The sequence below is a fragment of the Lytechinus pictus genome, chromosome 18 (genome assembly GCF_037042905.1).
Source record: "Lytechinus pictus isolate F3 Inbred chromosome 18, Lp3.0, whole genome shotgun sequence".
In the NCBI taxonomy this organism is placed as follows: domain Eukaryota; kingdom Metazoa; phylum Echinodermata; class Echinoidea; order Temnopleuroida; family Toxopneustidae; genus Lytechinus; species Lytechinus pictus.
This window is the reverse complement of record NC_087262.1, coordinates 11,393,766-11,410,356: the sequence shown is the minus strand read 5'-3', so window position 1 is coordinate 11,410,356 and position 16,591 is coordinate 11,393,766. Positions and strand designations below refer to the sequence as shown.

At 38.2% G+C, this 16,591-nt stretch overlaps 1 protein-coding gene across 2 annotated transcripts in view; it reads right to left on the bottom strand.

Moving 5' to 3' along the window:
• Nucleotides 1-242: 242 nt before the first annotated feature.
• Nucleotides 243-16,591, bottom strand: part of LOC129281748 (choline O-acetyltransferase-like) — a 30,793-nt gene continuing 14,444 nt past the window's right edge. Inside the window, exons 3-15 of one of the 2 annotated variants that reach the window (XR_010296485.1) lie at nt 16,241-16,435; nt 14,547-14,719; nt 13,690-13,870; nt 13,095-13,269; nt 12,027-12,223; nt 11,601-11,701; nt 10,461-10,595; nt 9,707-9,829; nt 6,440-6,578; nt 5,224-5,286; nt 4,448-4,585; nt 2,605-3,360; nt 1,372-2,506 (exon numbers count right to left, since the gene is read on the bottom strand). Coding sequence is in view for 1 of the 2 variants with exons in the window: in XM_064113200.1 (XP_063969270.1) it covers nt 3,118-3,360; nt 4,448-4,585; nt 5,224-5,286; nt 6,440-6,578; nt 9,707-9,829; nt 10,461-10,595; nt 11,601-11,701; nt 12,027-12,223; nt 13,095-13,269; nt 13,690-13,870; nt 14,547-14,719; nt 16,241-16,435 (1,863 nt within the window). In the remaining variant the exon portion in view is untranslated. Of the gene's footprint in view, nt 3,361-4,447; nt 4,586-5,223; nt 5,287-6,439; nt 6,579-9,706; nt 9,830-10,460; nt 10,596-11,600; nt 11,702-12,026; nt 12,224-13,094; nt 13,270-13,689; nt 13,871-14,546; nt 14,720-16,240; nt 16,436-16,591 lie in introns of both variants that reach the window. The other variant, XM_064113200.1, reaches the window with a different exon arrangement.

Below are 16,591 nucleotides of genomic sequence, written 5' to 3'. Positions count from 1 at the left end.
CAGAGAAAAATAACCGAATACATGTATATATATGTCGTTTCGTTTGTATCTGTATAGAGGATCTGTACATTCTGGACGGCCTTTTGCGATTGATCAACATTCACAATAATTAATATATATTTTTATACATTAATTACATTATGCAATATAACACGCACGGAAGTCAGACAGGCTGGCTTAGATGACATTGAATTTCTCGAGATTGCATTTCTTCTTTATACAAGAAAGTATAAGTTAGTTACGTCTTGCGATTAGGCCTATAAAACGCTTCTGTTTCACTAATCATACCGACCGTAAAATGTACAAAAAAGCAAACTCACACAAAACAAGAATAGGGTGTTCTTTTTTTTTAGCAGACCGAGCATATAAAAATGCAATGTTTACCAAAGAAAATGTCAGATTTAAGAGAGGAATTTGCTTAAATTTGTATGGTTTACAAGTCACTTCAATGTGATTTTCGACATATTGCTGTTTTTTAAATGAAATTCCCAAATACGATATTTTGTGCAACCTTAATTTAATTTATCTATCTATACATAGGTCTATATGTCATCAAGAAATTATAAATTTTCGATAATTTCTCCAAAATAGGTCGAATAGTTGGTACAAATAAATATACCAAATGAAAAAAAAATAAGGTGATTAGGTAAAGGTTTACGTCTTTACAAATTGTGACCACCCACCTGAAACCTTACAAGCAAAAAATAATTATGTGGGATAAAAAAACAACAACCAAACACAAGATAAAAACAACCAACACGAGACAAAGAAAAACATATTCAGAAAGACGATTCTGATAGGTTGATTGTTAGCGTTTGTATGGATGTGCGCGTGCAACGATCATTTTGATTGGATGTTTTCTTTTTTCGCAATCCGTTGCGTCAATAATAGGGCCCTTCAACCCAATATCAAGAGATTTGTAAACGGGGCATTGTCTATCGAAAATGCTCAGGCTTGCTGTTCGGAATTATATGAGACACGCCTAAACGAAAAGAAAATGTAAAAACACTCTTCAGTCTTCACTACAATGTTTAATAATTGCATATCTATTAAAAGTGATTTTCATGAAGTGCATAGAAGAGTTTAGAGAAAAACAAAGTGGCTACGAAAACATCGATGGTTTAAATTATTCGGAGTATAATTTTGCGAAAGTGTTAAAAATGTAATGAATAAAAACATTAACATAGTGACTCTTATAACATTATGTTCCTTATAAAAACACACTAATTACATATCGGAGTAATATTTAAACAGTATACCCGACAACAACCTGTCTTTAATCAGGCATTTGTCAAAAAGCGATAATTGATAATCAGGTATAAAAATATTTCGATGAGAAATAAGTCTGATTCCGTTTTTTTCTTCATTGAATTAATGGTGGAACACTTATAAATCGTCTAAATCGATTCTATTAAGACGTTTTAACACTATTTTTGTACACATTAAGCACGAAGTGTCGTTTCTAGCATTTTTTTTACCACTGTGCACCAGGAGAAATGATATTTCTTTAGGCCTCCTAAAAAACGGTATACAAAGTCGATGGAGTGAGGTGAGACACCGAGTGTATGACGGGCCGTTCATGCCATAAGCCGTCATTCATTCACTCAGTCCAGTGTGTGAATGATTTTTACGTATTTTAAATTACATACAGATCATGCACTCACTCGAGTGCGTGATGGTAAAACACCGAGTGTGCCCAAACTCGACGATTGGTGCCCGACTTATCAATCGTTTTTTGACAACGTGCATTTCCCCCAAAAGTGTCTATCGCCAGGATATGGGACAGACAGTCTGTATACATGCGCATGCTGTGTATATTTGTGTATTAACCGATTATATTAATGACGTCATTCATTTAGGTGACACGTCATTTACATCACCTTACATGACAGAACTACGAGGCTGACAAATTGAAACCAACGTCAGGTAATGCTACGAACACAAATCTTACATACACCGTACGAACGATTTTTTTAAATACATAAATGAAGTAAAATCATTCGTGCGGTGCTCGTGAAGGTATTTGTGACTGTAACAAGAGGTCTCTACGGAATACGCTATCAACCCACTTTCACATGAGCCTTATAGGTTTCTCTTATCGTACGACGGTCGTACGACGCGACGCCCGTATGATATACATGTATGGGTAGCACACATGGATCACGTTTGGGTCTGGATGTCCTTTATCATGTTTAGTGACCAGATTTCGAAAAAATATGATAATCGTAAGAAACGTTGCAAAGAATTCGATTTCAAATACAGTACGTCAAAGAGCTTTCAGTTGCCAAAGATGTCGTCTATTGATGTGTTATATAAGAACGTCTTACCGAGGAATCGAGACTGGGTCACATCTGGATATTTAAGCCAGCGCATACCGACATTGTGCACGTTTGCCCAGCCGTTTTCTTGATAACAAGAAATTTGATTAGATAAAAATAGCTTTCGCGCGTCGGCATACGCTGACTAAGACATTCAGGTGTAACAACCCCTTAAATGAAAATGAAACCTTTAGCATGAATGAAAATTTAGAAAAAATAAAAACGCAATGAACAAAAATCAAGGAATGTTTGAGAACAATTGGACAAACAATAATTTTTTGAAAGCTTTTGAATGTCGAAATCACTAATGCTGTGGAGATCCTCCAGTTGGCAATGCGACCAAGGTTTGTGATGTCACACAACTACAACACCTCCCTTTGTACACTAGAAATACTACCCTAATCATCTATTAATGCTCATTCTAATGATAATACAAATTCTTTGTCCATGTTGCCTCTATTACATGACTAAGTTCCCCCATCAAAAAAACCCTGATCTATGTATAGATTTTTTAACATGAATTTGAGTAAGATTGGTATTTAAAATGTCGGAGTAGTACAAGTGTGACATCACACATGTTGTTCGCGTTGCCAATATGATGATTTCCACATCATTAGTGATCTCAAAATTCAAAATCTCATAAGTTTCTTTTAATATTTGTTCAATTTTTCTCAAACTTTCATGGATTTCTTTATATTATATATTTATATTATGTTATCACACAAAATAACTTGTTCCCAGGGTTTCATTCTCTTTGAAACTTCGGCCGATTCTAGCCAGGGCTCGTCATCCCCTTGATCTACCCTTTCATGTAACCGTTGGAGTTGTTGTTGGTGGTCGGTTTGGTCCCCGTGCAGAGCTCGTGCATATCGATGAGCGTTTGGTAAAGCTTTGCGCGGAAGACGTGTGAGTCGGTTGAAGGACAAGACTTGAACGAGGCTATGGCGAACAGTATGTAGTCCTCGTGTGGGTTGTACGAGGCGCCGTAACCATCCGGGACCACGGGCCCGTAGCACATGAATGTATCCAGTTTGGTTAGAACCTGTAAAGGAGAAGAGACATGATAGTGTTGAATGATTGTGCTAAATGTGATTCTTGCGAGGCGAATTCTGTCAAGTAAGGTGGTATGTCGTATAAATCTGACGTTGACCATCAAAATATGTTTCCTTCTCTCTTTGCATCGCGTATGATGTCAATGACATGTATGCTGCCTTAGCCAATGTCAGGCGTTGGTGTCCACGTGCCCTCTTTTTTCGAAAGTACCAGTAAGCTACAATGTCGCAACAATAATTACCATTATTATTAATTGTTCAAACTTTCAAATCTCTGTCAACATCATGCAGTATCCTTCTTGCACATCTTCAGGATGCGTGATAGCTCAGTCGGTAGAGCGGAGGTTAGACAACTCGGTGACCCCGGTTCGATTCCCACTTGGTGCGCTAGTGCACTTTGTTAATGTATTTATTCTAATTACCATATCCATCAGAGAGGACTTTACGCCTTCTTTCCACTAATTGCTTGCTCTGAATACAAGCATACACGTTTTCTTTATCAGGTAAATAATTACATGAATTAAAAACTCCACCAACTTCACTCTTTCAGTTCAGCAACAGAGAAAAACACATTCTCATCGTTCTATATCTGCTCCTTCCTATGTAATTCCGAAACCACAATAAGAAAACTGGACAATGTATACAGACAATAGTACATGAACATCTTTAAAGATGCAAATGTCAGTTTTTCAAGTGGCAGTAGAATATTAATGATAGTTACATTTATTTAGCGCTTATTACATTTTGTTTCTAAGCGCTCCACATTGCAATTGTTATTACCCCGGTCATCGGATCCTGACATGCCCCCACACAATGTATGCAATTTCTCCACTCCCTGGGAAGCATTCCAACAAGAGTTCAAAGACTCAATTGCAAGGCATATTACATATGCTTTCTTATCCTTATGGTTACCCATATAACACCTGGGTGGAAAGTGGCAAAGTGTGGATTTACGCCTTGCCAAAGGACGCTAGGTCGCGGTGAGATTCGAACACACAACCATCTGATTGCAAGGCGAGAGTCCGAATCACTAAACCACGGCGCTTCCACAAAATGAAGAACGAAGGTCTAACTCACCTGACTGGTAGAGAGACAAAACCTATTGCTGATTTCGAAAGCTTCATCAGCGAAAAGATCTGGTAAGGGCATGTCCATCTCCTTGCTGACTTCTCTCAGGCATAGAAGATGACAGTCGAAGCCTTGGCCAGTGATTGTCTATCGTATACAAATATTATTGTGATTATGAGCTGATTTAAATCGAATTTATTATAGCTATTTCCCAATTTACATGACATAAAAATAACAGATATAATAAAAATTAACAATAGCAAATGAAATATTCGTTTAAGTGATAAATCAGTACTTAGTGAGTTGGAAGTAGGTAAAATGTCAGGCATGTTAGATGATTTATATGATATGAAATATCTCTAACACGGGCTGATCAAGAAATTACCGAGGGATTGGAAACCAAGATCCCCTTGTTTCAATGTCCGGAGACTTATCTACTGGGCCCCATCGTTCACGTAACATGCTACACATTTCATTTTCGCGATTTGTATGGATAAACCAACATGTATTGACATCTATTATAGCATATTACAGTATCATTTTCAATTAACCAAGCAATCAATCATTCAACAAATCAATCGATCCGTCATCGAAATGAACTATTCCTCATTAAGGGAAATATTTAGTAAACGCCCATTTGAATGATATGCTTGTGTGTTATCGCCTAATGTAACTTATAATTGAACGTTTAATGTTATATCCGTGGCCCAAAATATCTTTAATTTATCTCGAAGGCAATTTTTGGATATGGTTCGAAATAAAACAGGAAAAACAACTAAAAATACCTGTAAACATGTCTCGGTCTGTGCCCTTATTGCTTCTCTCATTAGAAACTTCTTTTCCTCTATCTAAAGTTAGAAACAGAACGAAAATAAATGTGAATAATGCCTTAAATTATATTTATAGTGCGTCTAAAAACATAAATAGAGATTCTCAGTTATTTTCCACCCTTTCACACGGTAAAAAATATGTCTTAATTTGAATGATGACTCCAGTGAAAAATAAGGCTAATGACGATTTTTTTAGCACGTGTGAAACCAAACTAGAATCACGAACGCTAATCACAATCACAAATTCAACTTTAAGTTTCACTCAAATTACAGCACGAATTTTCCGTGTGAAAGGTCCGATGATTCTAAAGACGAATTACAATCATCATTACAATGATGATTCAAGATTTACGTGTGAAAAGGCCCTTTTATCTTCAGATATCAGTAATCGGATTCTTAGTTTTCTCAGATATTTGAAAACATCAGGCAAAAATCATGATCTTAAGTCCTATGCATTTCCTGATATATGTTTTAATATCCAGATAAAAAAAGTTTTATACAGGTAAAATCGCAAGATTTATCCAGTAAAACATACCATATGATATCCACCACATCATACTTCTATCTACGTATAGTAATGAATTGGAATGCTGATATGCATTTTTGAAAGAAATCGAAACTTGAAATACTCTTGAAGTGAGCTTCACCGACTTTGATGAAATGAGGCATTCACATTACCTGTACTGCCCTAGACAGAAAATTACTCGAACCAAAACAAAACAACGTTGGCACTTTCTGACTGTTTATTGATCTATATAATTAATGTTTTATTGGTGATTTCTATTCATTCAATACAATTATCAACAATATAACTTTACACTTTTAACGATTTGCCCAAGATGAGTTTCCAAACATTCGATATTGCTCTGTAGAATTAGATTTTTGAAGTCAGTAATTCACATTTTCCTATGATCCCCGAACCAAGGAGCTACTCCATAATTTTATAGAACATAAAATGTGCATAAAACAATTTTTATTTTTGGTTTATACATATTAGTGTTAATAATCCAGACAGTTCAAATGCTTGATATTCCATTTCAATCATGCAGCTGACAATACTAGAGAGAACAACGAGATAATAAGATGCATTTGATTAATTATGGCTTCCATATGACGTAATTGTACGCTGCGTGGAATAGATTAAGAGGAAACGTCAATTTCCCTTTCTTACAGTTGCTTCTCTCTCTCCTTTGATTGCTCTGACGAACTCTAAGGCTTCTGGTGAAGCAGCTCGGATGTTGTCAACCCTACCTTCTTGAAACCGACGGGTTGAACCGCTTTCGTACGTACTCGTTAGACGTCCGTATATTCTTCAAGAGCAAAAGGAAGATAACATTAATGAGATTATTTTTATTCATTATTTAGATATCAGGTTGTTTACCCTTCCTTCTTGAAACTGACGGGTAGAACCGCTTTCGTACATACTCGTTAGACGTCCATATATTCTACAAGACCTTTATAATGAGATTATACTTATTTTAGATATAATTTTTCAAAGAACATAATGTATACCATCAAAAAGGTAGGAGTGCAACTGTTTCATGGGATTTGTTACAGTATTTCAGCGTTTTAATTTGCCTCTTGAGGTCATACATTTACACGAATGTTTAGATGTAGGAGTTGAGATAGTTGGAAATTGTTTGTTGTAGGAGTTGAGATAGTTAGAAATTGTTTGTTGACATGAAAGCTTGGTAAGCAGGTCGTTGGATGGGGAAAGGTGAAGGTAGAAACGGGATGGGTGTGATAGTGTGCGAATAGACTGATTAACATCCCATATCCACACCCACAGCCGCTGAGGAACCATGTGGATGGGACGTGTTTATTTAAGCGTTAATTAAGTTGCTGAGAAATGATAGGAGCAGCAGGGGTAAGCGAGTTGCTGTGGATGTTTATGCAAGAGCAGAGTTGTTGAGTAAGAAAAGGGGTAGATGATAATGTGATAGGTTAAAAAGTTGGTGGATACGTACATGTAAGTTTAAGATGTTGGTGTGGGGTGGTTAAGTGAGATGAGAGTCTTTTATGTGGCTTTGGGTGCTTATGTGAGCAGTGGGTGATTTGTTCTGGGAGGGAGTGGGTGTGGGTGTTTATATGAGAGGTGAGCAATTTGTTGAGTGAGGAAGGGTGTGGATGTTTATGTGAGCAGTTGGCAATTTGTTCTGATATGAGGTGGGTGTTTATGGGAGAGGTGAGGGATTTATTGAATGAGAATGGGTGTGGGTGTTCATGTGAGAGGTGAGCGATTTGTTGAGTGAAAAATGGTGTGGGTGTTCATCTGAGATGTGAGGGATTTATTGAGTGAGAATGGGTGTGGGTGTTTATGGGAGATGTAAGGGATTTGTTGAGTGAGGAAGGGTGTGGGTGTTTATGTGAGATGTGAGGGATCTGTTGAGTGAAAAAGGGTGTGGGTGTTCATCTGAGAGGTGAGGGATTTATTGAGTGAGAATGGGTGTGGGTGTTTATGTGAGATGTGAGGGATCTGTTGAGTGAGAAAGGGTGTGGGTGTTTTATATATGAGAGGTGAGCGATTTGTTGAGTGAAAAAGGGTGTGGGCGTTCATCTGAGATGTGAGGGATTTATTGAGTGAAAAAGGGTGTGGGTGTTTATGTGAGATGTGAGGGATTTGTTGAGTGAGAAAGGGAGTGTGTGTTTATGTGAGATGTGAGGGATTTGTTGAGTGAAAAAGGGTGTGGGTGTTTATATAAGTGGTGAGCGAATTGTTGAATGAAAAAGGTGTGGGTGTTCATGTGAGATCTGAGGATTTATTGAGTGAAAAAGGGTGTGGGTATTTATGTGAGATGTGAGGGAAATGTTGAGGGTGGAAGGGTGTGGGTGTTTATATGAGATGTGAGTGATTTGCTGAGTGAGAATGGGTGTGGGTGTTTATGTGAGATGTGAGGGATTTGTTGAGTGAGAAAGGGTGTGGGTGTTTATGTGAGATGTGAGGATTTATTGAGTGAAAATGGGTGTGAGTATTTATGTGAGATGTGAGGGATTTGCTGAGTGAGAATGGGTGTGGGTGTTTATGTGAGGGATTTGTTGGGCGAGGAAGGGTGTGGGTGTTTATCTGAGAGGTGAGCATCGTTTGCTGAGGAAGATTGTGGGTGTGGGTGTTTATGAGAGAGTGGGCGATTTGTTGAGTGAAAAAGGTGTGGGTGTTCATGTGAGGATTTATTGAGTGAAAAAGGGTGTGGGTATTTATGTGAGATGTGAGGGAAATGTTGAGGGTGGAAGGGTGAGGGTGTTTATGTGAGATGTGAGGGATTTGCTGAGTGAAGATGGGTGTGGGTGATTATGTGAGATGTGAGGGATTTGTTGGGTGTGGAATGGTGTGGGTGTTTATGTGAGATGTGAGGGATTTGCTGAGTGAGAATGGGTGTGGGTGTTCATGCGAGATGTGAGGGATTTGTTGGGCGAGGAAGGGTGTGGGTGTTTATGCAAGAATGTGAACGATTTGTTGGATGAGGAAGGATGTGGATGTTTATCTGAGAGGTGAGCATCGTTTGCTGAGGAAGATTGTGGGTGTGGGTGTTTATGAGAGAGTGGGCGATTTGTTGAGTGAGAAAGGATGTGGGCGTAGAAGTTTATGCGAGAGGAGAGTGATTTGTTTGGCGAGGGAGGGTGTGGGTGTATAGGGTTGTTTATTTGAGAGGTGAGCGATTCGTTGGGTGAGAGAGGGTGTGAGTGGGTTTATGGGGGAGGAGAACGATTTATTGGATGAGAAAGGGTGTGGGTGTTATATGTGAGAGGTGAGCTATATTGGAGGAGAGGAAGGATGTGGGTGTTTGGTGAATGATTAGTGTAATAAGGAAGGGTGTTGATGTTTGTGCGAGGGGTGAGCGCTTTATTTTATGAGGAATGTGGGTGCTAATGTAAGAGATGTGGGTTTGTTTCGTGAGGAAGGATACGAGTGGGTGTTTATGTGAGAAGTGTGCTTTTGTTTGGTGGGGAAGATTGTGGTTGTGGATGTTTATGAGAGAGTGAGCGATTTGTTCAAGTGAGAAAGGGCTACGTGAGAGGAGAGCAATTTGTTTGGTGAGGAATAGTGTGTGTGTGGGATGTTTATGTGAGAGTGAGCGATTTGTTTGGTGAGGATCGGAGTGGGTGTTGGTGTTTATAAGAATGGTGAACGACCTGTTTGATGAGGAAAGTGTGGAAGTGAGTGTTTATTCGAGATGTGAGCGATTTGTTGGATTGAGAGGAGTGTGTATGTGGGGTGCCTATGTGGAAGGATGTAATTGATCATGTCCAGAATATTTCATGTTTTAGTATTTTTCATCAAAATTGTATTTAACTGTTTTCCCTCAACGCTAGAGATAAAACGAAAATCCAATCCAGTTTCTTACTCTTTCGTGAAAAAAGAGTCTTCATGAATATGCAATTACAAGTCGATTATATAATTTTAATAATATACATATTGTACCCGGTATCTCCGTCGTACCTGTAATATGTTAGTTGCAGCGCTAGTTGTACAAAGGCATCTGGACTCATGTTCTGGGATTTGGGAAAGTTTTTCCCGAACTGGGTGAACCGTAATAGCTTGACGTCAGCATCGTTGACAGCACTAAGAAAATTGGAAATGATCGATTAGAAGAGAAAAAAACAACTAATTAGATAATTGTAAAATTAAGAAGACATTCATGGCAAAGGTGGCCATATAAAGTATTGTGGTATAGTCTGATATTTAATAAGGCAGAACATAAAAATGTATACGAAATATATAAATAAGACAAAAGGAGGGGAATACTATTCTTATAATTGCAACAATTGCCTAATATGGATATCTTATTGGTGAAAATTATATGATTAATGACTGTCGGTAACATTAATTCCTTTTATATTTGCAACACAATAGAGAACTCTACATCGCTGCTTCATCTGCAAAATTACAATTTTTTTTTTTTTTTTGGGGGGGTATTTTCTATCAATCGCCGTTAAATTCTAATACGACAATTACAAAAAGAGATGAAACTAGCAATGAAACAATTATGATAATATTGACAACTTACAGTGTTTTGTTCAATCCTGTTAAATACACATGCGAAAATACCAATTATCATCTACATATTGATGAATTTATAAAACAAATGATTTAGAAAACGAAATAACTTTCAACACTCAATGCTTTGAAGATGAGTTCTGTATAGTAAATGTGTGATTTCGAAGACCCACAATGATTGTCAATCCAGACTTACTGTGTTATCTGGACCTTGGCTATTTCGATGTCTTGCATAAGAATCGGTGATATTTTCCAGTTGAGTTTTCGTGGATTCGGAAGCTCGCATATTGACTGTGCCCTCGTCAATTTTCGTTTGTGTGTTTCGGAGTCACTGCGAAAAAAAAGATAAGACGATTGTTTAAGATAAGTACATTATATTTTAAGAGGTGTGTATATGTAACTGATTTCAACAGACAGATTGCTACCTACGTCTGGGACCAACGTAACAATTCGAAAGACGCGACGAAGGCTTGAACCTCAAAGCTTTAACTTTCAAAATATCTTGGATTACAGATGCCACAATGCCCACTTACTGGACGTTTCAGCCAGAATATGCGAACGTACAAAACGTTTGGCCAGCTGTTTCTCCCTTGATTCCATTTACTGATATCGGAAACGCCGTTCCTGATAACAAGATCTGTATTTTGTTAACAACGCAAAACATGAAGGACTATATTTGTTGTTAACAAAAAGCAATTATTTTCATCACGAGATTATAAATGGATTAAGAAATGACTTATCATAACCAACGTCAAGTGTGGCAGCCCCCCCCCCCCCGGCAGAAAGTTGAGCGATTAACCACTTATGACCCAAGCACGTTTACAGGCAAACTTAACACCAGTTCATTATCACTGGATGTACACTAAATGATATATCTGCAAAGATAGTAAATATGTTGAAATTGTCGACGCGTCGACAATTTAGACAGGAGAGATGGAACATTCAAGTATGTTTCGGATGGTGTTCTCATGGCTGTACATTCCGGGGGCAATGGCTCCCCCCGGACTTTTGAAAACTTACATTTCTTTACTGAAAATTTTCATAAAAATTACGCTCTCTGCACAAATAGACAGTCTTTATTTGGAAAGGTGGTGACTTTTTGAATTGACTAATCGATATCACGAAAATACCAACCTATTAGACTTTTCTACTACTCACAAGTTTCCAATTTTCTCTGATAACATTTGTCATTCCTGTACATATTGTATGTATATCATTTTTATGCTGATTAAAAAAAAATGAACTGAACTGAAAGTTAATACCTACATGTATGCTGCTCCCCCCCGAGAGATTATTTTATCAATTTATTGCAACAGTTTCCTGCCAACATACGTACATGTATTTCAGTAGATGCTCGACAAGCTGAACAACAGCTACTCCTTCTGACGGGGAATGCTCGTAGTTCAGTCCTGATTGGCCGTCGGTACCGATGATGAACTATACAAGAACATAGAACTTGTCGATTATCTCAGGTCAATATTGTACTGACTTTGAATGTAAAAAGTACATGAGGATATCGAATAAATCTTGAAAATTAAATTTACTCTGGAAGGCACAGTATTTCAGAAATGGTTGGTTTATGTACGTGTTTTTCACTTCAAGAATAGTGATGAATTAATTACCTACATTGTGCTTTCTTAAATTTCATACACTATATATTCCAAGGATTTAAAACAAATCCAGATCGGCTGTTAATAGTGAAGCGGAAGCTCTCTTTTATAACAATAATACCAAAGTCATGAAAATGAAATCCCGCACTTACCTGCATTGTCTTGTCAAACCACCTGTTCCCGGTGTTCTTATCGACCCCTCCGCCGTGCAGCATATGGTGACCCAGAGGCTCGTCGTCCGAGTCGATGGGCTTCCCGACCTCGGGCGGAGGGTAGTCCATCTGGTCGTCAAGGCAGAGGACGAATATACACCGCTCTATCATGTCTAGTGAATCACGATTCGTTGAATCTGAAGTTGAGGAAGAAAAAACGTTCGGAAAAAAAGGTTTAAAATGAAAATTGGAGGGAAATAATAATGGCTGATTTATCCAGGGTGCCCAACCCAGGGCCCTTTTCATGAAGTTTTACAACTGTAACTTTGCCATAATTGTAAGGACAGGTACCATGCATTTTTTTCATTTTGATTGGGTGATGACCCCTGTTACCATGGTGACATGACGACACAGTCACAATGATTAAACTTTTGATGAACCGCCTAATTGAGCACCTATGAAGTTGGACACGTGCGCTATATATTGTAAATACCCCAATTAATAAAATAAATTGCCGACGTGACATGTAAAACAAACAGCATAATTATGACATATTTATAATTTATAATTTGACATATTTTTTTTTATAGAAATGAACATGCTACTTTGGATAAAGATTTGCAATGCATAAAACAAAATAAATAAATTTTGATTGATTGACCAATTTCTTCTGCAATGTATCGAGAAACTTATGAGCGAAAGTAAAACTCCAGGTGTTCAGAGTGACACCAATTGCTGTCCCTAGAGGACCACGCCCTGCAGTGTTCACCCTAGAGATTGGACAAAACATAGACAAAAATGTAAAAGTAACAATCAAGGGTGTCGTGATAACACCAATATATGTTGAAATACACCTAAATGGTTACACCCTTGAGGACCAAGTCCGGAAGTGTTTACCCTAGAGATTGAACAAAACACCAAAGAAGATGTAAAAGTAGCAACCAAGGGTGTCGTAAAAAACACCCATAGATGTTGAACTAACACCAAAATGTTAACACCAGAGTAAGATAGATGGTGTGTTCCTCTATGTACATCAACCCAACACGATAGTTCTTGCTCCAAACATACCTTCTATTAATCTCGCCCTAGAACCAGCCCATGTGGGTCTATCGGCGGTAGTTAAGAGACCCAGCGGGACGGAGTCGGGGTGTTCTTTGGCAGCATCTAGTATTCTTTTGAGTTGACTAATGAGGTCTTGGTCGCTCAGTCGTTTGAAGTTGATTATGACGTCTAAGATAAAAAACTGTAGGAAAAGATATATAGACCGTCTTTTATGATACCAATATTACGATATGTGTAAGGGCATTTAGACAAAACACACTGGACGGGATATACATAAATTCCCAATCAAAAATCATCACAAAAATGTCCAATTAGGACGATAGAGTTGAGCGCGTGTACATTATAAATATTACCTGATAATCTTTCTTTATGGAAAAAAATATTTTGTTATAATTGAATTAACAACAACAACAATAACAACGACCGAAAACACATCTGAATTCTGATATCCAATTTACGTGTATTTTAGAAATCTGCTTGTACATCAACACGAAAATATGAAAGACTTTTAGTTTGTTTCTTCTTTTCTTTAGCGTTCAAAATAAAACGTTAAAGGCTGATTTTGCAAACTGATTCTTATTAATATCCAAGTGATAATTACCTGGTTTTTACATATGACAATGATGTGTTCCGGTTCGGGCATGAGACTGCTACCCGGCGAGACCAATTCATCCTTGAAAAGACCGGGTACCCGGTAGGATGAGAATAATCGGTAGTACTGCTCCATGCAAAGCGGTTGACCCGGTTTGTTGTGCCTGGCCCGGTCGACGGGTAACGCTCGCCTGGGCATATCACACAAGAGAAGGATCAAGAATATGCAAGTTAGAGTAAAGTAATGGGAAAATAAGGAATTCACTTTCGGAGCCAGTGGAAATTAACATTTTAGTGTTATAATGCAATTAAACTTTTGCAGTTTGCAGTGATGTGCAAGGGAACGCGAAAAACAAAGAAGAAAAATTGCTTCTTCCCCTTGTGAAACTTACAATTTCGATATTACAAAACCGATATAGAGTAACTATTACACATTCTATGACAAGAAGGTTGGTGTAGGAGCGAGCGTGACAAACAATCAAGAAATGTGTATGTTTTTAGTTTTACAATCGAACCTGGTACTGGCAACAAAAATGCACTCTGCATCTGCATTTTTATCTGAGTTGTGATCATTGTGATTATGATTATGAGCTGTTCGTAAGTTAGGAGAAACTTTAGGAACGACTGGTGATCCTTTCTTATGGTATATGGTATACACCAAAAAAGGTTCACCAGTCGTTCTTAAAGTCCCTCTTAACTTACGAAGAGCTCTATGAAACGGCCCCTAGATCTAGTTGTACGGTGACATGGTAAAATAAACCTTCATTTTAAAGAGTTACTCCTAAAGTAATTGTTCGCGGCAAGTACATTCATTTAGCTTGACTTGAACAAACCCTGCATGGACCAGATGGATGATGTAATACTTACGCATCAATAACAACCTTGTAGTCCAAAATACCGGATATAAGTTTGGCGGCAAACCGTAACCTTTGACCCTCATCTCTGAAGTGTTGTTTGGGAAAGACCATACCAGGATTGTTGTTGATGGGCAAGGCGTACCGAACTTTCAGGTACATGTCATCTAACCAATAGTCGTACGTCTGTAATAAGAAATTTGGGAAAGTAATTATCAATTCTACAACCAAAAAAAGAAATGTATACTTTGAAAAAGATTCATGTCCAATGTTTAGAACATAAAGATTACTTAGGTCTGTATATGGTAACATTTGAAAGTCATTATCCATTCCGATAAAAACAAAACATAATTTTTTTTAATTCTCCGAGAAAGAACAAACAGAAAGACAAATACCTCATGCCCCATATTTTAAACCTATATGAAGAAACATCAAAGAAAAAGGAATTATAATATCGTACATTCTATACATGAAACCACTTTATTATTGTGGTATTAGGCAAATCATTTAAAGATTATTGAGATATCATGTGGAGCATTTCGGAATCATATTAGGATTAACTAGATTCTTCACTTCGATTTTGCCATTTTTAATCTAGACTTTAAGATATACGCCTCCTACTCCCTTAACAAGTTCATCACTTTTTGACGTTTATTGTGTGTAACTGACACGCGCTCAATATTCTCCGTCAGGATTCCTGCTCATGTTGTTCCATAATATTACGATATTCGGTACTCATGTCTCCCTGGATAGTTCTGAAATGTTCCCATGGTGACTTTTGACGGCGGATCTTCAGGTCTACCCCCCTCATTGATGAACCATATCATTACTGGGGCAGATTGACTTCGAGGGGGGGGGGGTACTCGAATTATAACATGATACCAAATGTGCCGCGCCAACTCGAAAATAGGTGGGTCTTGGACCAACGATTGCTAAAAATGTAATGCTCTGGAACGGACCACATAAAAATCGGGTGTCTCTGGACCTCCCCTGGGCCCTTTTCCAGACAACGTGATACCATTTTCTCCACTTTTTTTTTTACAACGCTTGCCACTTTTTGGCATACAATTACCCCCCCCCCCCTTCACCTGAAGTACGGGCATGTCGGCTCTTAAGACCACCATTCACAACTTGCCAGTCGTTCTTATTAAAGCGTATCACTTTGATCCCTTTTCATCTCCCCCGTTCTTAAGACCCTCATTTGAGGAGTCAGTTCTCAAGACCCCAAATCATGTAAAATTCCAGTTCCCAAGTACCCCATAAGGGTATGGTTTCAGATCTTGGGGGCACACACCACTGCCCTTCGAGATCCGAGTGCCTCCGGGTCCTCAACAACTGGGTTTGGGAGGCTTGCAAAAATTGTTAAATGAAATTGTAACAATTTTCTGTCCCTCTCCGATCCAAGGATGAGATTCTGGCCCCGTCAAGGGTGATTACAATGGGTGATAACAAGTTCAGTGTTGACCTTTTGGTGTTGGTGTTAGGTCAATTTTTACAGGGGAATAGCACCAAACATAAAATGGAGATGGTCCCGAAAAGCCACCAACTAGGTGTTGAGCTATCAATATTGTGATCGGCATTATTTTGTGTAAACGTAGAATAGGTTTTGGAGTTAGGAAACACAATCCAAATTGTGCTTCCAACACCATCAACAAAATCAACACTAACACCGAACTTGAAATCCCCCTTTCAGATCAAGGTACCTACCCAGTTAGTTTTTGATTCTCTAATTTCGAGTATCTTCTTCTGCAGTATCTCCCCTTCTCCCCCTGGCTTGAGGAACTTCTTGACGATTGCCGTGGTTCTTTCATGCTGTTCTCTGGAGACGAGAGGTATCAGACATTTCAGATATTTATCCAGACTCTGGCGAAGAGGCGGCACCGGGAGCGTCGGCAGTGGTTTCTGGGGAAACAAATGGCATAAGATGGCGCTCAAGTAATTCAAGATGCATTAAAGCGACTAAGATTTGAGCATCATTTATACTTTTAATATCACGAAAATGTAGTAAAAGCGATACCATTATGATATAGTTGTTTTTCTTTCTTTTGCTATTTTTGT